Raw genomic sequence first — 25964 nt, forward strand, 5'->3', positions numbered from 1 at the left:
GCAGCGATTAGATTAGCCTCTCTAATTAAACAGTGAATCAGTTCTACACCACTCACTTTGTTTTTATGCTGCTGCTGCTATAACTGTTTGAATGAGTCTGTTCTGCCCAGCACTGGAGAACGAGAAGATCAGACAGAACTTTAGTTATTCAGATTGTTTATGATGTAGTTTTGCACTTACTGTGGCTATAAACCAGTCAAATGTGCCTTTTAAAATACACTAGACTAGACTAGACTAATAACATGGATCTCTTTGCCCCATATTCTCTGGCATTGATCTGTGGAGCAGTGTAACTTTGGTCTCATAAATGATTGTGATCTATTTAATAATTTTAGGATAAGTTGAGGGTTTAAGGTGGGGTGGTGGACAGTATCTGCCTCTATCTTTTGATTTTGGGGCGTGAGTGCTGGGATTTAACCTTTTGGGAGAAAAGCAGACCTGTTTAAACATTAGCCATTATCAGACTTATTAAGATATGACTAGATCAACGTGATCACTACTTAAGATACCATAGCAACAATCTGTCAAGAGCATAGCTACCACCTGCTAGGCACTTTGCAGCAGTGTAACAATCACCTAAAATACCTATTAACCTCTTATCATTATTAGTCCCTGCAACACCATAGCAACTGCCTGTGATGCCAGTTAACCTCTTAGCAACACTTCTTCAGCAATTCCAAAATGACCTCTTACAGTGCTTTTCCATCAATGTGGATCCGGCACAGTTCTGGTTCACAAACCTAATTTTGAACTGGTTTGCAGCGTTTTCATCAGAAAAAGTAGGTTCCAGAAAAAGGAACGTTGGATCGCAGCGGGAACCAAAGAATACTAGGTTCTTTAGCGTAAACCATGACTACATCTGTGGGCATGTCTATCTGTACAGAAGCACCACCGCTGTGCAACGCCCTCTGTTGATGACGTATGATGTGATGTTTTGACTGGTGAAAACGCATGGTGGTTCTCATAAGCCTGAATGGAACTGGTTCACCAGAGTTATTTTGATGGAAAATTGCTATTAGCAACACTACAACAGTCGCCTTGAATCCACTCAGCAATGCCATAGCAACCACCTGGGATGCCATGAGAATCACTTTAACTGGGCAACCATTCTGAAATGCACTTTTCTCTTTATTGGGGTGCTTTAAAGGGAACCATCATTGTCAGTGTAGATTGTTTATAGAGCTAAATTTTGGCTTGTTTTTTATTTTTCGAAATCGGTTGCACATTTTAGTCCAAATGGCAATATCAAGTACTCTCACAAACCAAAGTGATTTAAGTTGCTGTCCAAAAGCTTTTTTTCCTGAAGCTTCCTGAACTTTTGTCTTTAGAGTGTACAGATTTGCCTATCTACCCTGTAGTTTTCAAAACCCATTAGAAGTAGAGCTTTAGTTTTGCAGAGAGGCATAAACTGCTGAGTTCTCTGGAAGTAGCCGGATGCAACGGAGTTTAGAAGCTCTGATTTGTTCTGGTTCATAGTACGGAGAGTGTTGGTGGAAGGCAAAGCTGCTTGAGAAGAAAATCTGCTCTTATTGAAGGTGTTGGGCTTGAAGGTTATGGGTTTTGGAGATATTGTGCCCTTGTCTGAGCCTCTGGGTTTCTTGGCCCTGGTGAGTTTAAAGGCAGATTGTGGAAGAAGAGGGGGGGGGGTGGTTCTATTTTTGTAGAACTTTAGCTCTGCAGTGGTTTTACTCCATTAGAGGCCATTGAGGAAGGGGGCAATAGGCTTTACTGCTAAGTGGAGACACATGCGTCACCAGCTCGGCTTCTGCAGAGCCGTAACTTCGTGTCATCTGCCAAAGAAAAAGCAGCTTGAGTCTGGCAGGAGCTCTGCAGACAGAAACAGAGCAGAAAGGCTATGGAAACATGGAGTAATGGAGGCGTGTTGTTTTGGCTTTCTCTAAGCACTGGGGTATCATATTAAACTTCTGTCTGCAGTGAGTGCGAGACCCTGTGAGTATATACAGTGAGTCCAAGAAGTATTTGATCCCTTGCTGATTTTCTTTGTTTGCCCACTAATAAAGACACTATCCTTCTGCACTTTTAATGGTAGCTATATTCTAACATGGAGAGACAGAATATCAAGACAAAAATCCAGAATATAATTTTAAAGAATATATTTTAATTAATTTGTATTTCAATGAGGAAAATAAGTATTTGATCCCTCTTGCCAAACACACTCAATACTTAGTGGCAAAGCCTTTGTTTGCAAGCACAGCGGTGAGACGTTTGTTGTAGTTAACCACAAGTTTAGCACACACACCAGGGGGAATTTTGGCCCACTCTTCTTTGCAGATCCTCTCTAAATCATGAAGGTTGGTGGGCTGTCGCTTGGCAACTCTGACCTTCAGCTCCCTCCATAGATTTTCGATCGGATTGAGGTCTGGCGACTGGCTGGGCCACTCCATGACCTTAATGTGATTTTTCTTGAGCCAATCCTTTGTTGCCTTTGCTGTATGTTTAGGGTCGTTATCATGTTGGAAGACCCAACCACGGCCCATTTTCAGATCCCTGGCAGAGGGGAGGAGGTTGTCCCTCAGGATTGTGCGGTACATTGTGCGGCTCCATCCATCTTCCCAGTGATGCGGTGAAGTAGCCCTGTACCCTTGGCAGAGAAACACGCCCAAAACATTATGCTTCCACCTCCATGCTTGACGGTGGGCACAGTGTTCTTGGGGTCATAGGCAGCATTTTTCTTCCTCCACACATGGCGGGTGGAGTAGAGGCCAAAAAGTTCAATTTTGGTCTCGTCTGACCACAAAACCTTCTCCCAATAACTTGGTTCATCTTTCAAATGATCATTGGCATACTTGAGGCGTGCCTCCACATGTGCTGTCTTCAGCAGGGGTACCTTTTGGGCACTGCAGGATGTGAATCCATTGTTGCGCAAAGTGTTGCCAATTGTTTCCTTGCAAACTGTGGTCCCAGCTGCCTTCAGGTCATTTGCTAACTCCTGCCGAGTGGTTGCAGGACGATTTCTGACAGTTCTCAGCATCATTGCCACGCCACGAGGCAAAATCTTCTTTGGAGCACCGGGCCGAGGTCTGTTGATTGTCATGTTATACTCTTTAAACTTTCTGATAATTGCACCAATAGTTGTTACTTTCACATCCAACACCTTACTAATCTTTTTGTAGCCCATTCCAGCTTTGTGAAGGTCAACAATTCTGACTCTGAGGTCCTGTGACAGCTCTTTGGTTTTACCCATGTTGGAGACTTGAAATCTGTGTGATCTGTCTGATTCTGTGGACAGGTGTTTTTCACACAAGTGATTAGTGTGAACAGGTGGCTTCAGGTCAGGTAACAAGTTGATTGGGAGTGTCTAACTGGTCTGTAAAAGCCAGAACTGCTTATGAATACTAAGGGATCAAATACTTATTTCACTCCATGAAATACAAATCAATTAATATATATTCCTTAGATTTATTTTCTGGATTTTCTTTTTAATATTCTGTCTCTCCATGTAAGAATACATCTACCATTAAAAGTATAGAATGATCATGTCTTTATTAGTGGGCCAACGAAGAAAATCAGGATCAAAAAAGGGATCAAATACTTCTTGGACTCACTGTATATCTTAATACCGTGAAGATTAAGCTATGTGTTAAGTTGACAAGCACTGATCTATGTGCGAATCTGGTATGAACGTATTGGATATATGCATCTTATCCTCATTTTTATCTTGTTTTCACCTCTACAGGAAAGGATAATGAACCAGAGTGGTCTACATGCCCGGGGGAGAGACATGTTTGGCTTGTGCTGTTTACCAGGTAAGGCTATAATGGACAACATTATATTAATTGTGAGCTACAGTAGAGCTGCTGTAGGTTGTTTTCGGTAATACAGCTTTGGACCACCTTGTAAATGTAAACAGGGCCACAGTAATAAGCTGGCATTGGTGTTTATTAGGACTGCATGAGAAATCAAGTGACACACTGAATAAATTAGTTAGACAGTTTGACAGAAAGTATGACATGCCTGGCAGAAATTATTTTATTGCTGTGTTTTTTCTTCTTCTAAGTATCGTTTTGGTATCCTGGATCATAGGGGTGTGCAATATTGTATCGTACATGATAATACCATCAAAATTTTTAAATATCATGAACGATATTATACCCTAAAATATTGTGCCATCCCATTTACCATTATATCTACTAAAGACAGATTATATCTCTCCAGTAACATTTATTTTACTTTAATCCTGGATATATGGAGATATTTGAAGTGCATTATTATTAGTAGTATGACATTCTGGATCATTTACTTCTGTTACAAATCTGATTAGAATTCTTGTATTTTTTAATATCTTACTTGTGGGTGTGCAGTATTATTTTAAATTGTATGTAATGATATTTTTTTTTCTTGCAGTGTATAATGTTTTTGAAATAGTTTTTTTTTTAAGTGTTTTGTCATATCGGCAAAAAGTCTCGCTATCGTGAAAATACCATGAAATATCGTGATATTATTTTAGGGTCATATCGCCCACCCCTACTGGATCGTGATGCTACAGTTGGTATCGGTATCGAAGTCAAAATCCTGGTCTCGTGACAACCCTACTGCAGACTGAGCTAACATGACATAACTAGGGTGGAGGTAGAGTGAGTTTGAGCTGCACAGTGAACACCGATGTCTAATAATTTCTAATCATTATGCTAGTTATTAAAGTATAGATGCATTTTTCTGTTTTGCTTAATTTCTACACCATTTTTTAGTAATTTCCCATAGGGCTGCAATGATTAGTAAACATAATCGACAATGTCAAATATAAAAATATATTGACTCAAAATTTCAGTGTTGACTGTTAATTTGTAACGGCAATGCACTTTACAAGGTGTTGGAAACAGAAATGCAAAGGGGTTAAAGGCTGCTCACTCAATCAGTTCACATTTAGCTTGATCATCAGAAGTGACAGAGACAACAGACATACATATTTACTCATTAATATAAGAACGTTTCACCTTTAAAGGTCTTTTTGGCATTTAAAAGGCATTTCACTTCCACACTTAGCTGTTTCTATAGCTGTTTTGAATCAATAGAGAAAGCCAGGAACAGGAGCAATACCCACAAAAAAGCAAGGATGGAGACATGGCATCATTGAAATGATCATTAACTAATCGACTAAGCTAAAAAATAATCAACAGATTAGTTGACTTCCAAAATAATCATTAGTTGCAGCCCTGATTTCCAATATCAAGTTATTTCCTAGTCATTGTAGAGCTCAACATGCTTGGAGGAGAATGCTAAGGCTCCAAACATACATCTACCGAGGGTGCAAGCACAAATCCCTTTGTCTGGTCAGTGCTGTGCAAACTTAACATGTTTTCTTATGTTTGTGTGGTGGTTAATACGCTGCTTTTACTGTTCACTGGTGGCTCTGTGGTTAGAGAATCAGGTTATTAAAAACAGGGTTGAGAGATATGATACCTGAGTTTGACAAGCTGTCACTGTTAGACCCATGAGCAAGTCCTCTCCACTCTAAATGCTCTCTACATGTTAAGCACTGCTGTGAGGATTTGATTGTATTCAGCTACAAGAGCTTTGGTGAAGTCATGATGTTGGTTTCTCCCCAACGTATCCTAGAAGTAGTAAATGGATGGCCATAATTCCAGAGAACATAGTTCCACTGCTCCACAGCTCAGTACTGGGGACTTTATATCCCTCTCTACCCCTTTTACCCAAGCTTGGCATGGTGTCAGTAGGTTATTTTTAATATGCTTCAGGCTCTAGACATGCTGTGTGTGTGCATTTGCACATTTGCTTCGTTAATGGGTGCATAAAATAATCAAATTCACTCAATATAAGGGCATTTTTACACCTGTAGTTGGTTTCTATGATCTGGATAAGTTGTTGATTCATTTACTTGGAGCGTTTGTCCCTCTGTTTGGTTTGTTTTCACACAGTCATAAACCTAAATGCACCAAAATGCACATCAATAAACCACGTGAGCACATTGTCTCTTCTGATTTGTCAGAGCTGTCTGGCATGGAAGCAAGAAAGTAAATACAGCAAAAATATAGAGACAGCGTTTGTTCATATCTGTGGTAATTAGCATCATCTGGCTAATATATCAGATTTTACTGCACCTTATCAGCAGTTTAGCTCAAGGAAAAAGGAGTATATTTGAAAGCTGGGTTGGATCGAGACTAGATCACGTTCTCACCACAAGCGAACCGCTTCAGAATTCGCTTGGGACTGTTGTTTAAAACTGTATTTCGAGTAAAATTACTGTTTCCACACCTGTTCAATCAAACCACATTAAGGGTACAAACGAACCAGAGTCTGTTTTAACTGGACCTAATAGTGCACCATCTAAGAGGTGTCCACATATGTTTGGACATATAGTGCAGGTGTGATATAACCCTATAAATGCTGCTTTAACAATAACATGCTCTCCTTTTTTTCTCCCACAATGCCCCTATTGTACCACCATCTGGTAGGCAAAACTGCTGATTGGTTGGATGAGATAAGGCTGTTGCCGGAGTGTTAAATTTTGCTCCTCTGGTGAATTAGGCCATGCAGTTAGTCAAAGCAGGGCCCTGTCAGCAGGTCCCTTTCCGGCTACCACAGAAGGTCGCAGTGTGGAGTTTTCAATGGTAATGGCTTGAGAACAATCAGTCAGTGTGTGCTTTAGCACCCCCCCCACAACCACCCTCAGCCCTCCCCACCACCACCCTCAGCCCTCCCCACCACCACCCTCAGCCCTCCCCACCTTCACCGCCCATAATCTCAGTGTCAGCACCTCGCCAGAGCAGCAGCAGCTTTACTGAGGAATGTTGGCAGGCTGCAGCCGCGGCTATGCCAAGCTAATCTTTAACGTTTCATATCAGCAGTTATTCTCAGCACCTCGACAGGAGGCTCTGTGCGCTCCCTGCTGATTTTCACTTTCAGGTGCGAATGCCTCGCTTCCCCAGACCCCGCCCCTCCTCACACATTCACACACACACACACACATATTACTCCTACACAGTCCACACGGTAGCTCTCAGTTCCCATGGGTCAGTCTTTACTTGTGGTGACTGTGTATTTGTGTAAAGTGTGTGTAGCAGTGTCTGAAATGGAGAATATTGAAAGAACATCATATCAATTGTGACTTTTTTTTTATCCCTATTTCTCAATAATATGAAACAAATGTTTAAGAAAGGCATGAAGCCTTGTTGTAGTAATGGATGACCAGCTATCATTGTCTAGCCATGTTGAAAATCTGACTCTGTCAGGCAGATTTCTCCCTCAGGAAGCCACTCAGGTGCTTGTGCAGTGTCTCATCATCTCAAGACTTGACTACTGCTGGTCTTCCACTGTGAACCACCAAAACCCTGCAACTAGTTTAGAATTCAGCAGCACGACTCGTCTTCAATCGTCCGAAGTTCAGTCATGTGACTCTTTTGCTGCATTCCCTCTACTGGCTTCCTCTTGCTGCCACAACAATTTTAAAACCCTGACGCTGTTCTATGAAACCAAAAACTGACCAGTTCCTTCCTACTTGAGCTCTTAAAACTTCCAGTACGGCTCGGCTTGAACCACCTTCCCTTAAAACCAACAGAAAACAAACATCCCGACTCTTCTCTGTGCTAAAACCAAGATGGTGGAAAAACTTCCACTGGGTGTCAGAACAGCAGAGTCACTCGCGGTCTTCAAACGTTGACTGAAGACTCATCTTTTTAAAGAGTTCCTTAACTGATCTCCAAGGGTTTTACACATTATCAAAGCTTGGTGTATCTCTTGATCTTAATCTCTACAAACTAGCTATTAAATGTAAATTCAATTATTGACAGAAAGTTTAAAAACAATGTAACGGTATGTAATATTATTAAACCATTCAAGGCTCAAGCCTAAGCTGTTCATCCCTCAGACACAGTGCATCAAGAACAGGCATACAATTATAGCTGATAGAACCACATGGACAAAGGATTACTTGGTAAACCTTTATCAACAAAAATACTCTACAATAGAGTTACTAGTTTACTCTACAGAAGCCTTATGTTAACAGTGTCCTGAAGTGCAATTGAATTCTCTGAGCCCTGAGGAATCTGGGATACTCCATCACATGGTGGAAACTTATATTGTGGTACAAAAAAAAAATCAGTGTTCCATACCTTTTTTGGAAGAAGTGGACACTGTGTGCTCCGAATCAAAGACAATAGGGACCATCCATACTGTTATCAGCAACAGCTCTAAAATGCTAGTGGCTTTTATACTGTACTGGTTATATTGATATTGGAATTGTATCATAGTGACTGAAATTAAGAAATATATTGTGATATAGATTTTTGCCATATGGTCAAGCACTAAATGCTAACATATTCTGCTTTCAAGAGGACCTCCAGAGACGTCCATGACTTTTCAACAAGAAAATGCACAAACACATTATAAAGTCATGGCTTTAGCAGAAGAATGATGGAATGGGTGCTGGTCATTTCCTGCCTGCAGTCGTGACCTGTCCCCAGTAAAAAAATGTGTGGAGATTTTTAAAATACAGCACGGATGGCCTTGTACTGTTGCACATTTTAGCTGCATTACCCAGCTGATCTCTAGGATGTCCTGCCCTTGAATTTCTCATGACGACCTGTATAAACGACTCAATCTCAAGTAAGACAAGCGCTTGATGTGACATCTGAGACTGAGGCAGAGCTGCATGTAATGGGCCTGGCATGCTGGCCTGAACTGTAGAAATCCTAGCATGAATATATCATGTGCCATAGTGCTGATCCATTCAGATACACACACACTGCAGCTACATACAGTGAAAGTAGTGAGTGATGGGGCTCGTGTTGCAGCGGCAGGTACTAATTCTGAAGCAGCTCTATAGTCAGATACTACAGCAGGTAAACTCCACCAGCCTGCAGCTCGAGCTCAGGTAACACAGAACACAGGAAACTGAATCGGCCGCTGGAGGTTAAACCATCATACTGACTCGTAGAGCAGCGGACAGGTGGATTTAACCTTATCAGGGAAGATCCTCCTCAGATCCCACAGTACTCCATCTACAGAGCTCTATCCAATACGTTTGGGGTGAATTGGAGAGATGTGGAGGAGGTGGAATAGTGATCATCTAACATCCTGGTCCTCACTAATGCTTATATGACGGAATGCAATCAAATCCTCACAGCAGTGTTACACAATTTAATAGAAAGCCTTCCCTGTAAGTAGAGACACAAAGCAGGATACGTTTTTGGAGAAAACAATAAATGACTGGTATCTCAATACTTTTGTCCATATACACTGTTTTCTTTTCTTTTTGCATTTTTCAAATGATCAAATAAACTATAATAACAGACAAAAATAACCTTTTGATGATTTAACTTGTTAAGTGAGAAAATTACAATCCAAACCAGGCTAGCCCTATGTAAAAAGTGTTTGCCCCCATATAAATTAACTTTTATCAATCACACTTTTTGGGAAGCTGAGTTCAATTTCAACACTAACCACTGATACACTGATTACTGTCAGACCTGTGGAATCAAGAAATCACTTAAATAGAATCAGATAAAAGCAGATAAAATATCTCAAAAACAATATATTATGCCCTGATCTAAGGAAAGTCAAATAGATATGAGAAAAGAAAGTTATTAATCATCTATCAGCCTGGAAAAAGTTACAAAGTCATTTTTAAGTTTCTGAGAAAACTTAGAACACTGGTGAACCTTCCCAGGAGTGACCAGCCTAACAAAATATCCCAAAAGGGCATGAACTACTCATCCATGAGGTCACAAAAGAACCCAGAACAACATTCAAAGAACTGCAGGTCTCACTCGCATCAGTTAAGATCAGTGTTTATGATTCAATAATGCTATCCATGATACAATGATACAAAATTGTATCAGTGATACAATGTTATCTTCCCCACTGGATGTTGCAACTGCATTTTGAAAGCAAAAGCAAGAGCAGATGTCTGCATTTTACTGCTTTGCTCCATCTTTAGTTGTTTTGTGTTTTCTGACTTCTGCTTTGTCTTCCTCGCTGTGTTGAAATCAGTGAGTTGTTGATGGTTTCATTCACAGTTTGCTAGCTGTAGCTGTTGAGAGCTCAACTCAGAAATAGTCAAACTCACTGCTTTATTTATTCCTTCACACGTTTTTCTTCACGTGATGTTCAGTAGATTTGAAGCTCTGCAGTAAAAGCTGAGTAAACAGGCCAACCGCAGAAAAGCTCCTCCACTGTGGCACAGAACCAGAGCACGCTACCCGATTTTTTTCAGAGCCAAGCGGAGAACAAAGGTGGAGAAAAATGTATGTGCAGCATGTGGTTTACATCAGCAACGCTAGAACTGCTCTCAGGATGCCCCATAAAACCATAACAGAGTACCAGCAGACAAGCTGGCCTGGGACAAGCTGCTTCACACTCAGCCTTAGCTAAAGTTCAAATCAAATCTGAACAGTAGCAGTACTGATAAGGAACTTTACTGCTGGCTAGATTTATAATGATACACAAAACTCACAGTTCAGTTCACACCATGGGATGGAGCTCATTGTTCATTATGAATATAAAAAAAGAGGAAAAAAACAATATTTAACATTTGTTCTTGTCTAATCCACTATGATTTCTACTTACTGTGAAATAAGAAAAAATATTGGTGAAATACGCAATTATTATTAAATTATTATTATTATATTATTATTATATCTAAAGTTTAACATATTCAAAAAGATAAAGGAAAAAGAAAGGTAAAAACAAGTGTATGACTCCCTCTCTCTAAACACAGCAGCTGGAGAAGCAAGAGGAGGGATTTGAGGGGCCAGGAGGGGACAAACAAGACTACATGTACCGTAGCAATACTCCTAAATCACTACATTTCCCACAATACAGTGCAAATGTAAAGACTCAGGACTCATTTTTACTCTATTTATGTACACAAATGAATATGTGCATTTCACAGAAAGAACTTTAAAACTTTTAAATCTTAAAACCCTTTAATGTTCCCAAACATCGTCAGTGCGTCTTTTAACCCAGTGTGCCTTGTGTTTTGAATTTTACCAGTCAGTTTGTAAGAAATAGTTATTTCCCCGTTCAGAGTTGAGTGTTATCGGCCTGTAGCCTGCTCCTAACCCCGGCTTGCACTGCTGGAGCAGCATTAGCATTACCCACTAATGGTTAGCTGCTAATGCTAATGCTTCAGCCTAGTGCTGACACCTTTATCTGTTACCTTTCAGAGAACATTAATTAAAAAAAAATAGAAATGAATAAAAAGTGAATGGAGAGTACAGACTGAAGGTTTCATATGTATCTATACTTTCATCCGTATTCATTCACTTATTTTTACATAAGAACTTTGGAAGATATTTGGAAGAAACAGAGGTCTTAAAAATTCTCATATAACCATTAGTTAAAACTTAGAACCAAATAGAATCCTTTGTTGTTGTTTTTTAATCTAGAGTTTTGCACATGAAGCCTTGAGCACATAAGAGAAGCTAAATCCAAATAAAGCACATTAATGATGAAGTATTGAAGTGTTTATTCATAACCATACTGCTGTGTTGGAAACTGTGAGACAGCAGAAGTCAGACATGTTAATGAACATTCCTTTAGAGAAGCTCTGAGCCAGTAACTGATTTAGTGGTCAGTTTCTGCTTGGCCTTCCTCATTTCCTTTGCCTGCGTTAACATCTGTGTCCCAGGATGCCTGAGGAATGTCTCAGTCCTGTCCCCATGAGAGGCTAAGAGCTTTCAGCAGATAGACTGCAGACCGTCCTGTTGCTGTTAGCTCTGGAAAAAATTAATTTTAATTTTACCAAATTGAAAACCTCTTGAATATAATCAAGAGTAAGATGGATGATCACAAGCCATCAAACCAAGCTGAACTGCTTGAATCTTTACACCAGGAGTGGCATAAAGCAGTGTGTAAGACTGGTGGAGGAGAACATGCCAAGATGCATGAAAACTGATTAAAAAACAATGTTATTCCACCAGATATTAATTTCTGAACTCTTAAAACTTTATGAATATGAACTTGTGTTTTTTGCATTATTTGAGGTCTGTAATCTCTGCATTTTTTTTGTTATTTCAGCCATTTCTCATTTTCTGCAAATAAATGCTCTAAACAATAATATAATTATATAATTTTATTTAGAATTTTGCAGAAATGTTGCCCGTAGTTTATAAAATATAAAAACAATGTTCATTTTACTCAAGCACTTAAACAGCAGAATCAGAGAAACAGTTTCAGCAACTGAAGTGGACTCGTAGGGCTGTTAACATTAAAGCATTAATGCATGCAATTAATTTGGAATCTGTAACATGTTATTATTATTTAACACAATTAATTTTACTGCCAGGTTTGACCCCAACTTCTGCTGTAATTTACCCTGAGGTTCGCTTGTGATCTGGTCTTGGTCCGACCCAGCTATGAAATATACTTCTTTTTAATTAAGCTAAACTAATGATATGGTACAGTTTAGTCTGATATATTATCCATATAATATACTGCTATTAACAAACACTGTCTCTACTGCTCCATGCTGTTTACACACTAAAAGCACACTATGTGCAGCGCTCACTGCTCACATCTGCACAGCCCGTCCCATTAAAAACACTGTGTTTAAAAGCACAGCGGCAAATTTTCAGTGTTCTGTGTTAAGGCAGCTTCACACTGCACAGATATACTTGAACACAGAAACTTCTCACTATATTTTCATTTTTTGCTCCCACACCAGACAGCTCTGACCAGTCAGAGGAGACGATGTGCTTGCGTGATTTATTGGTGCGCATTTTGGTGCGTTTAGGTTTATGCGTGTGTGAAACCAAACCAAACAGAGGGAGAAACACTCCAAGTAAACAAACTCATCAACTGATCTGGATCATAGAAACCAACTACAGGTGTGAAAACGCTCCTTTATACTCAACAAATAAGTTTCAATTCAGAAATTATTGACACCACTCATATAAATATAATTGCATTATACATTTCTTACATTCATTCTGTTATTTACATTTAAATATTCACTATAAAAACTTGCGTCTTAAGAAGAAGAAGAAGTGGCTGAGTCTGTTTTAAGATTTGCAGGGTGATGTAAGCAGATGTGTTCTGGTAAATTGCAAACAGGAAGCACTATCTGGTTTATTTGTGGGTGGATAGCACTTTATTTGAATGCTCCCCTGTAGATCCTCCACTGATACTCTCATTAAAGCAGACAGTGTTACTGTGATATTGTGATGTAGATGTTGGTTACTGTGCTGTAGCAGTTGGCTGCTAGTATGATATGGTATCCACCTTTTCATCTTTGCAGGGCCCACTTTCAAGAGCTTTTGTCATCATATTTGGTCAGTTGATATTAAATGGTTTATGATCGTACTGTATTTATTCCAACCTTCTGTTTAACCTTATTTATGGCTTTTTATAGCATAGCTAACCAGCTTTCGCACACAGCACACAAAAAGATAGTGCTGTGTGGAGCTAGCTCACTAGCTAGCTAACTTATATCCACTACATTTCAGAGAAGGAAGCAGCATCTGTGGTTGAAGGAGCTAAATTTAATACATCCACTCAAACACCCATATCCCTGCTGTTACCATTCTGTGGACGGAAAAGAGAAAAACCTCAAAAACCTCCCAGCTTGCTTTACCAGAGCTTCAGAACCGAGAACCTGTTTCTCTGGTTTAGGATGTTCTTAGAAATATGGAATTTTTTTTAATTGAATTGTGTTCAATTTAGCCCCATCAACTATAGACACAGCTCCTCTTTTGTAGAAGGTGGTGGATAAAAGTTAAATGGAACTCCTCTAGATATTTCGGTTACGTTCTTGAAGCTAAATTCTCCTTATCTTTATGACCTTATAACTAACTGAGTATATATGTATACAGTTGACAGTGTATATATTAGGGCTGCACGATATTGGACAAATTTGACATCCAATGTTTTATTTTTTTTTTTCTGGGATAATATCGCAATATTAAACAATACAGGGTGTGATGTCACCAGCCCTGCCCCAACCTGCGTTAGTTAGTTTTATAAACACACAGTGCAGTTCCAGTTAGTTAACTTTTTTTCTTTTAATTACCGTTGATTCAACGTTATGTGTTTAGTCTGCCTGCGATTACTTAACGTGTTACTCCCCCTACCCTCCCACTTCTCGGCGTATTTCGTGTGTCAAGAATCAGAACATTGCAACATGATGTTTGTTTTTACTGACTTGGGTAACATCGCATGTCCCGCGATGTGACTATCGCGATTGCGCACATCGCAATGATTATGCTTAAACGGTATATCCACACACACTCTTTTCAAATATAATATTTTCCTGGACATTTTATTTATAGATACTTAGTAATTATTAATCAGTACAGATATCTGGGGTTCACTTACTTTTTCTAGCCTGCAATAAAGGGAAATTTATACTTCTGCTTCAAACCTATGCCGTAACCTATGAGCTACAGCGTGCCCTGCGCACCTTCTTGGAAAGTAACTACCAGTCACATGACGTGGACAACTGTACCTGTGATTGGTCCAACAGGCCTTGGTGTTCCCGCCCACACATTTTCGTCTATGTGGTTTAAACTGCATAGAACAGAGCGTCACAGAACCACTGATATTCACACACAACATATAAATGCAATCCACTGTGTAGAGCACTCTTGCAGGATTTGACCCAGGAGAGTAACAGACATAAACCGTATAATTGTGTTGTGTGTTTTTAGTTTAGTTAGATTGTGTTTATATACAGTTTTGACCTAGATAATGGTCACACCCCATTTTATTAGTAATCAATACAGAAATCTTGATTATATGAAAGACTTAAGTTTCTGTTTCTAGCCCTTTTTTATTATTTCCAAATTTTATCCAATTTTCTCCCCACTTTACAAACCCAATTACCCAACCCACTCATTAGGACTCCCTCTATCATTGGTGATGCCCAAATACCAGGAGGGTGAAGACTAGCACCTCCAATACATGTGAAGTCAGCCACCACCTCTTTTTGAACTGCTGCTGATGCAGCATTGCTGAGTAGCATCACAGCACACTCGGAGGAAAGCGCAGCGACTCGGTTCTGATACATCAGCTCACAGACGCAGCCTTGTGCTGATCAACATCCCCCTAGGAGTGATGAGGGGAAAGAGCAATTGTGCTCTCTCGGGGCTCTCGGGGCTGATGGCAAGCTGCATGACCAGGATTTGAACCAGCAAGCTCCCCATCATAGTGGCAGTGCCTAGCTGGACCACTCAGAGCCCCCTCCAGCCTGCATCACGTACTCAACATACTCATAATTGATTGTGTGTTTTTTGTTTAGTTAAGTTGGGTTTGCGTTTAATTTTGTCTTAAGAAAATGATCAGACCCAATTCTATTAGTTGTTGTTGCAGAGATTTAAATACGTCCAGAGGATTAATTTAATTATTTTGTAACTGTAGGGTAAAAAGTTTTGAAGTTTTCAGTGCATTGCACAACTCTGTGGGATACACTAAAAGCAAATGAGAATTCTGTGTTGCAATTTCCCTTTAAGGAACCTATTTTGGAAGACTGACCACAAGCGCAATTAAGCTAACCAAACCCATCCAGTGTGGATGACTGAGTGTATGTTGATGAGCAGCTTCACTGGGAGCTGGAATGGTGATTACAGCTGCGTCTCTCTAGATTACATTGTTTTGCCCGACTCACTCTCATTACTGTTTTTATTCAGCGTCACGAGGTCTCGCACAAACAGCATTACAGTCTTTCTTACCGCCACATTTTACCACCACGTGATCACTGTATAACCCGCAAAGCCTTTGAAGCCGTCGTTTGAACTTCGGGCCAGATTTGACGCATGAATCTTTCTTTCCATCCACAGAGTGTGTATTTTCTGGTTTAACTGCGATGCCCTTGATTATACCCAGATTTCCAGCCTGCAGTTAATAAATAAACTGTAGGATAGAGAACATAATGAAGTTTGGCTATTCCTGTTTGCCTTGTTTGACCAGCAGCACGCATTTGTACACATAGAGCTACTGTTTTTGGACTTTGTGGCTGTAGAATGGCCCTCCTTCTGCCCACATTATGCAGCACAATGCTAGATACCTGTAGGTGTCTGTATCCTGATGTAACAGAACTCGTGGTTAATGTTCTCCTCCAAGCGTGTTGAGCTGTCTATTGATGTTGCATTAGTAACAGTTCAGAAGAAGGTGTTGTCTAGCTTTATGTATTTCAGAGGAATTACTATGCATATTTTGGCAGAAAACAAACTTTTACCACAGAATTATATATATATATAGAGTCTGACCTCTGCACAAAGTCTCCATCCAGCACATCCCTAAGATTCTCAATGAGGTTAAGATCTGGACTCTGTGGTGAACTCTCTCTCAATACATGTGTTTAAATGATGATCTCATGCTCCCTGAATCACTCTTTCACAATTCCAGCCACATGAATCCTGACATTGTCATCTTGGAATATGGTCGTGATCATCAGGGAAGAAAAAATCTGTTGATGGAATAACCTGGTCTGTATTCAGTATATTCAGGTAGTCAGCTGACCTCATTCTTTCAGCACATACTGTTGCTGAACCTAAACCTGCAGACCAACTGCAGCATCAACCCCACATCATTTACTTAATTAAATCCAGACTTTTTGTGGCCAGAAAGTATTTAAAAAAAAACTTTAATAGTTTTAATTATGGGAACGGTGAATTGGAGTTACCCTGATGTAATGGTACTTTGGTGATGTTGGAAACTTGTTGTACAGCTTGTTATAACTGAGTTACTCCACCCAGTCGTGAACAGCAATTAATATCCACAGAAACCCTGAGTCAGAGCGAGTGAGCTGGTTTAACTGAAGACTGTACGAGGCTGTAATCCTGCACAGCTGTGAGGAGCAGGTCGGCTCTCCTCAGCTGCTTCTCCACATGATCTGCAGATGAAAGACCCGCAGATGAAAAGGTGGGGGGCCCAGAGCCCAACTCCCACAGGAAGCACAGAGCAGCACAGGAACGCTCCCAGTAAACACCCTGTTTATGTGTTTAGTGCACTGACTGCTGGGTAAACCCTGATGCAGGCCTTACTCAAACACTTTAACACTTAATGTAAAGCTGTAATCTCCTGTATCAGAAGTGTATATTTGGGGAAATGGTTATTTACATACTGAAACACACTGAATAAACAAAACTAATAGGTTAAATCTACTTAGAATAATGTGATAAGTCTGACAGTACATGTTTGGTGTTGTCAGATTTTGTAATATGTGCCCTAAAATAGATGGTAAACTGTATTTATCTTGGTATACACTGACATGGCACCTTCCATGTGTCACATTGAAGCTGAATAATGCTGCACTGACCTGCAGGTTATGCATGTGGGGCTTCCTGGATGGAATTGCTTGGCTGTTTGTAGAGATGGGTGATGAACTGATTTCATTGATTACTTCAGAATTTACAGGACTAGGTGTTTTTATGAAAATCAATGTTTTCTCAGTTTAAACTACCTACGCTTCCTTTGGGCACACACACACACATGCACGCAAACAACACCACAGTGGCTTGGGGGAAGCTGTAGCTTTTGTGAATCAGTTTGGTTTTACAGCGACAGACGCAGATCAAACAAGCCCTCGCTGTAAGATGTGTTTAAAAACTGTTGCTTCTAAATGAAGCAGCACAACGGATTTATTTGAATACTTTTCTGAAGTTGCCTCCCCACAGCTGTATAAGAATCACTAGAGAGCTGGAGGACGTTTGACACTAAAATCACACGTTGTCGTTTTCACAGCTTAATAACTCTAGAATGCCCCAACACATCAGAATAAAGCATATGTATGTCTAGAAAGAAGTCAAGTCAAGTCTGGATGGGATACATTTCAGATCTATGAGAGTGTGTGTGAAGAATAGTGGTGGGGGGGGGGGGTTCAGCTCCATCTCTGTGTGTTGAGGAGTCTGACTGCCTGGTAGATAAAGCTGTTGCAGAGTCTGATAGTGGAGGCTCTGTGTGTTGAGGAGTCTGACTGCCTGGTAGATAAAGCTGTTGCAGAGTCTGGTAGTGAAGTCTCTGTGTGTTGAGGAGTCTGACTGCCTTGTGGATAAAGGTGTTGCACAGTCTGGTAGTGGAGGCTCTGTGTGTTGAGGGGTCTGACTGCCTGGTGGATAAAGCTGTTGCAGAGTCTGGTAGTGGAGGCTCTGTGTGTTGAGGGGTCTGACTGCCTGGTGGATGAAGCTGTTGCAGAGTCTGGTAGTGGAGGCTTGGATGCTCGGATGGTAGTGTGCGCTAGGAGCAGATTGATACTGACTGTTACTGTTTAGTCATCTATAGTGTCAATGACATATTTTGCTATCTATAATGAAAACAAATTGTATTAAAATTTAAAGTCATTCCATGTTTTCTTTAGGAAATGATGCACTCTTCTAGTTTTCCTCACTAATCAGTGTGTGTTTCTCTTTGTGTGTGTTCTCAGGGGAGTGTGTGCTACAGAGGGCAGTGCTGGTGAGGAAGAAGCTGTCTCCTAAAGAAGGAGGAGGCTGGCTCTCCGGCACTTTGTTCTGCACCCACTTTAGAGTCGCTTTCGTACCACAAGACAGTCCACGACCAGACGTAAGTACAGCACACACCCAGCTGGACTATTAGAACTGGAGTCCGGCTGAATGAGAATAAAGTAGAACATCATAATCATCATAGTAAATCATCATAGTCAGTTTGGTAATATGTGTTTTCACATTGTTGTGATAAATTATGTGCACATCTCTGAGTATAATGTGGATTTCATAGGTGCTTAAAAACATACAGGGGTTGGACAATAAAACTGTGGGAGGTTTCATGGCTAAATTGGAGCAGCCTGGTGGCCAATCTTCATTAATTGCACATTGCACCAGTAAGAGCAGAGTGTGAAGGTTCAATTAGCAGGGTAAGAGCACAGTTCTGCTCAAAATATTGCAATGCACACAACATTATGGGTGACATACCAGAGTTCAAAAGAGGACAAATTGTTGGTGCACGTCTTGCTGGAGCATCTGTGATCAAGACAGCAAGTCTTTGTGATGTATCAAGAGCCACGGTATCCAGGGTAATGTCAGCATACCACCAAAAAGGACCAACCACATCCAACAGGATTAACTGTGGACGCTGTAAGAGGAAGCTGTCTGAAAGGGATGTTCAGGTGCTAACCCGGATTGTATCTAAAAAACATAAAACCACGGCTGCTCAAATCACAGCAGAATTCAATGTGCACCTCAACTCTCCTGTTTCCACCAGAACTGTCCGTCACCACAATAAATTATTGTGTTCTAAAACCAGGTGTTTCAGTTTCATTGTCCAACCCCTGTACATGATCAATTAAACATTTCCTTACAGAAAGTGTGATTAGTCCTGTTTAAGTGCAGCACAATTTTGAAAACCAGAAAAAAAAACAGTTTTAAGAACCTTACCTGTGCATTTTTCTGCATGTAAAATGTAATGACATATTGTTTACCCTAAAGCTGGAGTATTTACATGACGTTTAGCCTGATGTTAACCAAGATTTCTAGTTGTGGCGAGTCTAGTTGTGCTGTAGTCTGCAGACTCTGGTGCAGTCAGAGATGACAGTCTGAGTGAAAGTGAAGACTCTATTTTTAGCCTCAAAATCGCATTCCATGTTTTTTTTTTTTCCCGATTTTGGGCAGAATCTGGTAATCTCACAGCTTTTATTTATTATTGGACAGAACTAAATGATAAGACATAAATATTAAGACATTGTCACACCGGCCGCGGTTCATTCTGTGCCTCCTCTCATTCCCGCTGGACATAAGAGTGACTATGTGCCCAAAGACTACAATCCCCAGTACTCTATGGACTACAAACGCGGTGATGTCATGGCATATGTACTGCAACGTCATGATGCGTCTCCGGAAGAGCAGGCTGCGTCCGTACTTGCAGGCTATTGGCTTATTCAAATTGCAGCTCATGCGCTTGAAAATGTGTGTCCATAAAAAAATCAAAAAAGTCAATCAGCCCAAACATTCTTTAATATATTATTTAACTATTCCTGATATACACTGCTCAAAAAAATAAAGGGAACACTCAAATAACACAATAAAACTCCAAGTAAATCAAACTTCTGTGAAATTAAACTGTCCACTTAGGAAGCAACACTGATTGACAATCAATTTCACCTGCTGTTGTGCAAATGGAATAGACAACAGGTGGAAATTATTGGCAATTAGCAAGACACACTCAATAAAGGAGTGGTTCTGCAGGTGGGGACCACAGACCACTTCTCAGAACCTATGCTGTCTGGCTGATGTTTTGGTCAGTTTTGAATGTTGGTGGTGCTTTCACACTCGTGGTAGCATGAGACGGACTCTACAACCCACACAAGTGGCTCAGGTAGTGCAGCTCATCCAGGATGGCACATCAATGCGAGCTGTGGCAAGAAGGTTTGCTGTGTCTGTCAGCGTAGTGTCCAGAGGCTGGAGGCGCTTCCAGGGGACAGGCCAGTACACCAGGAGACGTGGAGGAGGCCGTAGGAGGGCAACAACCCAGCAGCAGGACCGCTACCTCCGCCTTTGTGCAAGAAGGAACAGGAGGAGCACTGCCAGAGCCCTGCAAAATGACCTCCAGCAGGCCACAAATGTGCATGTGTCTGCACAAACAGTTAGAAACCGACTCCATGAGGATGGTATGAGGGCCCGACGTCCACAGATGGGGGTTGTGCTCACAGCCCAACACCGTGCAGGACGCTTGGCATTTGCCAGAGAACACCAGGATTGGCAAATTCCCCACTGGCGCCTTGTGCTCTTCACAGATGAAAGCAGTTTCACACTGAGCACATGACAGACGTGACAGAGTCTGGAGACGCCGTGGAGAGCGGTCTGCTGCCTGCAACATCCTTCAGCATGACCGGTTTGGCAGTGGGTCAGTAATGGTGTGGGGTGGCATTTCTTTGGAGGGCCGCACAGCCCTCCATGTGCTCACCAGAGGTAGCCTTACTGCCATTAGGTACCGAGATGAGATCCTCAGACCCCTTGTGAGACCATATGCTGGTGCGGTTGGCCCTGGGTTCCTCCTAATGCAGGACAATGCTAGACCTCATGTGGCTGGAGTGTGTCAGCAGTTCCTGCAAGATGAAGGCATTGAAGCTATGGACTGGCCCGCCCGTTCCCCAGACCTGAATCCGATTGAGCACATCTGGGACATCATGTCTCGCTCCATCCACCAACGTCACGTTGCACCACAGACTGTCCAGGAGTTGGCGGATGCTTTAGTCCAGGTCTGGGAGGAGATCCCTCAGGAGACCATCCGCCACCTCATCAGGAGCATGCCCAGGCGTTGTAGGGAGGTCATACAGGCACGTGTAGGCCACACACAATACTGAGCCTCATTTTGACTTGTTTTAAGGACATTACATTAAAGTTGGATCAGCCTGTAGTGTGTTTTTTCACTTTAATTTTGTGTGTGGCTCCAAATCCAGGCCTCCATTGGTTAATAAATTTGATTTCCATTGATGATTTTTGTGTGATTTTGTTGTCAGCACATTCAACTTTGTACAGAACAAAGTATTCAATGAGAATATTTCATTCATTCAGATCTAGGATGTGTTATTTGAGTGTTCCCTTTATTTTTTTGAGCAGTGTATTTTATTTTTAGTCTTTTTTTGATCATCGGCCTCCATTATGCACACTATACTTGTATATTATATCAGTATATCAGTTTTGTATTAAAAATACTACAAAAAATGATCTGATTGTAATGATAGAACTGTCCTTAAGGAGGAGAGATCAAATCTTGATTTGTATTTATGGCACTAGTGTAAAATTGAGTTATACTCCCCAAGTGTAGAGGAAACCCACAAGCAGAAAATGCAAATTCTCACATAATGCTGCTTTAAATTGTTAGAAATTATATTCTGTCTGGAAGCTGAGTAAACAATACTTTTAAGAATTACAGGTGTTTTAGTATTATTTAGTATTATAAGCTCTGTGCGCGTGCACAAATAAATACTGGGTGGATCTTCTGCACTGTCACTTTAAGAAAGTTTCTCCTGCGTCTGCTTCCAGCAGGTGCTGCAGTGGGTTTCTGTGTAAACTAGGTCGAGTCTGTCGCTCAGTTCTGTGTATATTAAACAGGTGGAGGAGAATCATCTGTCTCTCTAATAGAGCTCAGACTCTCCACTGTCCGTATATCTGTCTGCTAGCCCGGTTCTGTGTGTCTGGTTTGGTATCCGGCTCAGACAGTATCTCTGCAGATGAATTATCAACTGACGGCTGCTTTGCATAGCTGCTGCTTCCAGAGCCTGAACTCCTTCCTGTTTCCTCCTGATTCAGGACAATGCTGATCCCGTGCTCCTCGGGGACCACGATGTGGCGCTGGCCTCCATTGAGAAGGTTGTGGCTGGTAAGCTGGAGGAACTGCGAGAACATGTTTCTGTTTTACATATCCAGACCTTTTCCGTAATGGGACGAGCTTTACAGTTTTTTAATGTGCAGACTGTATGCAAACTACTGCAGTGTAAAGAGAGAGAGAGAGAGAGAACAGCTTCCAATAGAAATAAAGTGACCACTTTAGAAAATCTGTTTAATCTGTTTCAACATGGCAAAAAGGGTTTTAGGGATGACTTATTTTTTATCCCACAATGATTTGCTTCAGTTTTAATGCTTTTTTTTTATTCAAAAGCTCAATATTTTAATATAAAGTGATTATTTTCAAAGCAATTTAATACATAATGAAATCAGATTTCATTACTATTTTATTTGGTCCAATTATGTTTTAGTAAAGTTTTACTGTAATTTAAATGAATTAAATTATGATTCTTTAAATAAACTATTTAGTGCACCTTGAAATCTAAAAGAATAGATTCAATTCCACATGAGAATTAAATCTTAAATTTCATGGTGAAATAAAAAAAACACAATAATTTAATTTATATCAATTACGATTCTTTAAAAAAATATTAATTGCATTATAAAATCAGTAAGTCTTGATTCTTTAAAAAATGTATCGTAAAAGTCTTAAACAATTAAAAATTTTGATTCTGTAAATAATTAGTTTCACACAGTTTATGTTGCAATCAGTTATATCCAATGTGTCTTGAACAGTAATTTAGTGCATCCTAAAGTCTAAAATAGCATTACTATTTGATTTGATTTAATTACGATTTATGAAAAGGATTGGTGATTAGTTATAAATGTTATCAAATCATTATTCTTACTACAGTAAGTGTAGATTTAATTATAGTAATTTATGAAGTGATTTACATTACATCATTAAAGTAAAAAAAATAGTTTAATTTACATTTAGTTCCATTACAGTTCTTTAGAAAATGTTTTTTCTTACTGCTCACTCTACTGTTCCTCTTTAACTCCCCCACTTTATAAATCCCAATGCCTCAGAACAATCCTGCATGTTTCTCTAAATAACATTGAGGAGGTTATTTTTTTAAGAAAGCAGAGATGTTTCTTCTATGGTATTTTAAAATGTATTTTAAGAGTGTTTGCCTGTTTTAGTGGGACCATCGAGGACCAAACTGGTGACCCCCAGTTCGTCTCTGAAGTTCACCCCCGAGGAGCTGATCCTGTACTGCAGAGACCTGCGGGTGCTCTGCTTCCTGTTCGACCGGCTCACTCCTGATACCCAGGCTGTAGAGGTGTGAGAACATCACCTGGCTCTTACAGAAACAGTGTGTGGAATATTACACACCATGTGTTGTACAAAATTCAGAACTAAATTGGGAATGACCCCTAAATTCCAGTTTATTTCTTTAATTTAAATTGACTTTGCGAATACTAAGTGGAATTGCAATTAAAATTAAAATTGCAGGAAGTAGAATTGGAATTCCATTAAATAAATAAAAAAATCCTTATTTTTTTTAGCTTTTTTTTATAAGGTGCACTATCAATGAACATCTATTTTCTTGTCTTTTTTCATACACAAGGTGCACCGGATTATAAGGTGCACTATGCTACACTAGTAAGGCACATGGGTGTCGCCATGTTTTCCTTTTAATTCAGCAGATCTTGTCAATGAGTGGTGAGACCTGTAAAGCTTAGCTAAGTAAACAAAACTGTAATTCTTTAAAAAAGCATTAGTGCTGGAGAAACTTCATTGAAATTCCTGTGTAACTCTTTGCTTCAGAAGAGTGGCTTTACTGCTCCTTAATACCTGACTGGTAAAATTATACATGAGACAAACTGGATTATATGGTGCACTGACAATTTTGGGGAAAATTAAAGGACTTTAAGTGCGCCTTATAGTGCATAAAAACACTGTACATAATTAAAGTGTATTTAACCACAAAGCTTTACAGATTTTTTTTATTAATTGTATTTATCTGCAGATTACCTACACCATTGCCAAGACATACCAGCCACTGAAACCTGGAACCATCCTGTCCTTCCAGAACGCTGCTTTGGGGAGTATTGGTGAGTGACTGATTATAGGTTTAATACCTGAATATGCTAAGATGCCCAAAACACACCCAAGTTTAATTAAAAGAAGTAATTTATAGCTTTTGTGTGTTTTACATCATGCAAGGCATACTTTTCTCACTGTTACGATAGCAAAGACACACTGACACGTCTTAGTCCTACACCCCTAATGAAGCTGTATCGCCTGTAGATCACTAAAATAAGACCCTGCTTGCCACTTAATCACAGCTACAGAGCACATACTCTGATAGTATATGACTGGTCTTTATCACATGCCAATGTTACTGCGTGTGTGTGTGTGTGTGTTTACTAGTGATGGGACAATCCACTTTTTTTCAGCTCCGAACCGATTTTAATATAAAACTGCCGATACCAATACAAATACCGATACTTTTAGTTTATGATTAGTACTATGATAAATGTTACATAATGAGGCTGAAACAGACCACACAGCCCTTTGAAGAGTATACACACTTCAAGTGCGTTTAATATAAATGCATTCCAAAGTCATTTATTTGAAACATTTGTACAAACACACAATAGTTTTCTTTCAAATTAAATATTTAATTTTTTATTAAGTTTTTTTTTTTAAGAAAGTTAAATATTAAATATGTTAAATATTAAATGCAGGGCTCTAGACTATTTTTTGCACTGCTTGCGCAGGAGACATTTATTTTGACATGTAGCATAGTGGACTAGCTGCATTGGCTAACGGCTAACCGGCAACGCTAACTGTATTTCTGAGCTAAATTAATCACCGTTTTTAGTAACAGATTGATTTCTTAGTGCTGGCTAGAGTGGGGAGGGTCTGTGGTTTGATATTTGATATGTATTATGGCTGTAGTTTACTTGAGTTAGTTACTGTAGTTACATTCACAACACCGAAATGGAGCTGTTGGTTCAATGCTAGATAGGGTAACAGACTGCAGATGTTACTGGAGATGGCTAAGGGCTAACCGGCGGCACTAACTGTATTTCCGAGCTGAATTAATCACTGTTTTTTAATAACAGATTGATTTCTTAGTGCTGGTTAGAGTGGGTAGGATCTGTGGTTTGATATTTGATGTGGATTATGGCTGTAGTTCACTTTAGTTAGTTACTTAATACATTCACAATGCCGGAATGCAGCTGACAGCCCAATGCTAGCTAGGCTAACAGACTGCAGATGTTAATGGAGATGCCTAACGGCTGACTGGCGATGCTAACTGTATTTCTGAACTAAATTAATAGTGTTTGTAGATCCTGTGGTTTTATAGGATATGTGGATTATGACTATAGTTTACTCCAGAATGTAGTTAATACCTTTACAACACCAGAATGAGGCTGTCAGTTTAAGTTTATCAGTCAGCAGACTGGAATATGGATTGATAAGTGGATCGGACGCGCTTGCTCGATATCCGATTCATTAAATTACGTCAATATCTGCTCCGATAACGACACTGTATCAGATTGAATTTGGCCCAGATACCGATGCTGTATCAGATTGATGTCGGCCCCGATACCGATGCTGTATCAGATTGATATCGGCCCCGATACCCATACTGTATCAGATTTATATCGACCCCGATACCAATACTGTATCAGATTGATATCAGCCCCGATACCGATGCTGTATCAGATTGAAATCGGCCCGATACGATACTGTATCATATTGATTTTGGCCCTGATATCGATACTGTATCGGAT

The 25964-nt window shown here is 40.1% G+C and overlaps 1 protein-coding gene across 2 annotated transcripts in view; it reads left to right on the forward strand.

Moving 5' to 3' along the window:
• The window catches only part of mtmr11 (myotubularin related protein 11), a 78276-nt gene that overhangs the window by 22946 nt on the left and 29366 nt on the right, over positions 1 to 25964 (forward strand). Inside the window, exons 1-6 of one of the 2 annotated variants that reach the window (XM_022668702.2) lie at positions 1847 to 1950; positions 3698 to 3767; positions 18338 to 18474; positions 22179 to 22248; positions 23358 to 23497; positions 24188 to 24272. In XM_022668702.2, coding sequence (XP_022524423.2) covers positions 3707 to 3767; positions 18338 to 18474; positions 22179 to 22248; positions 23358 to 23497; positions 24188 to 24272 — 493 coding nt within the window. In that variant the 5' untranslated portion in view covers positions 1847 to 1950; positions 3698 to 3706. Of the gene's footprint in view, positions 1 to 1846; positions 1951 to 3697; positions 3768 to 18337; positions 18475 to 22178; positions 22249 to 23357; positions 23498 to 24187; positions 24273 to 25964 lie in introns of those variants that run through there. The other variant, XM_022668701.2, reaches the window with a different exon arrangement.

Source organism: Astyanax mexicanus, chromosome 1 (genome assembly GCF_023375975.1).
Source record: "Astyanax mexicanus isolate ESR-SI-001 chromosome 1, AstMex3_surface, whole genome shotgun sequence".
NCBI lineage: Eukaryota > Metazoa > Chordata > Actinopteri > Characiformes > Acestrorhamphidae > Astyanax > Astyanax mexicanus.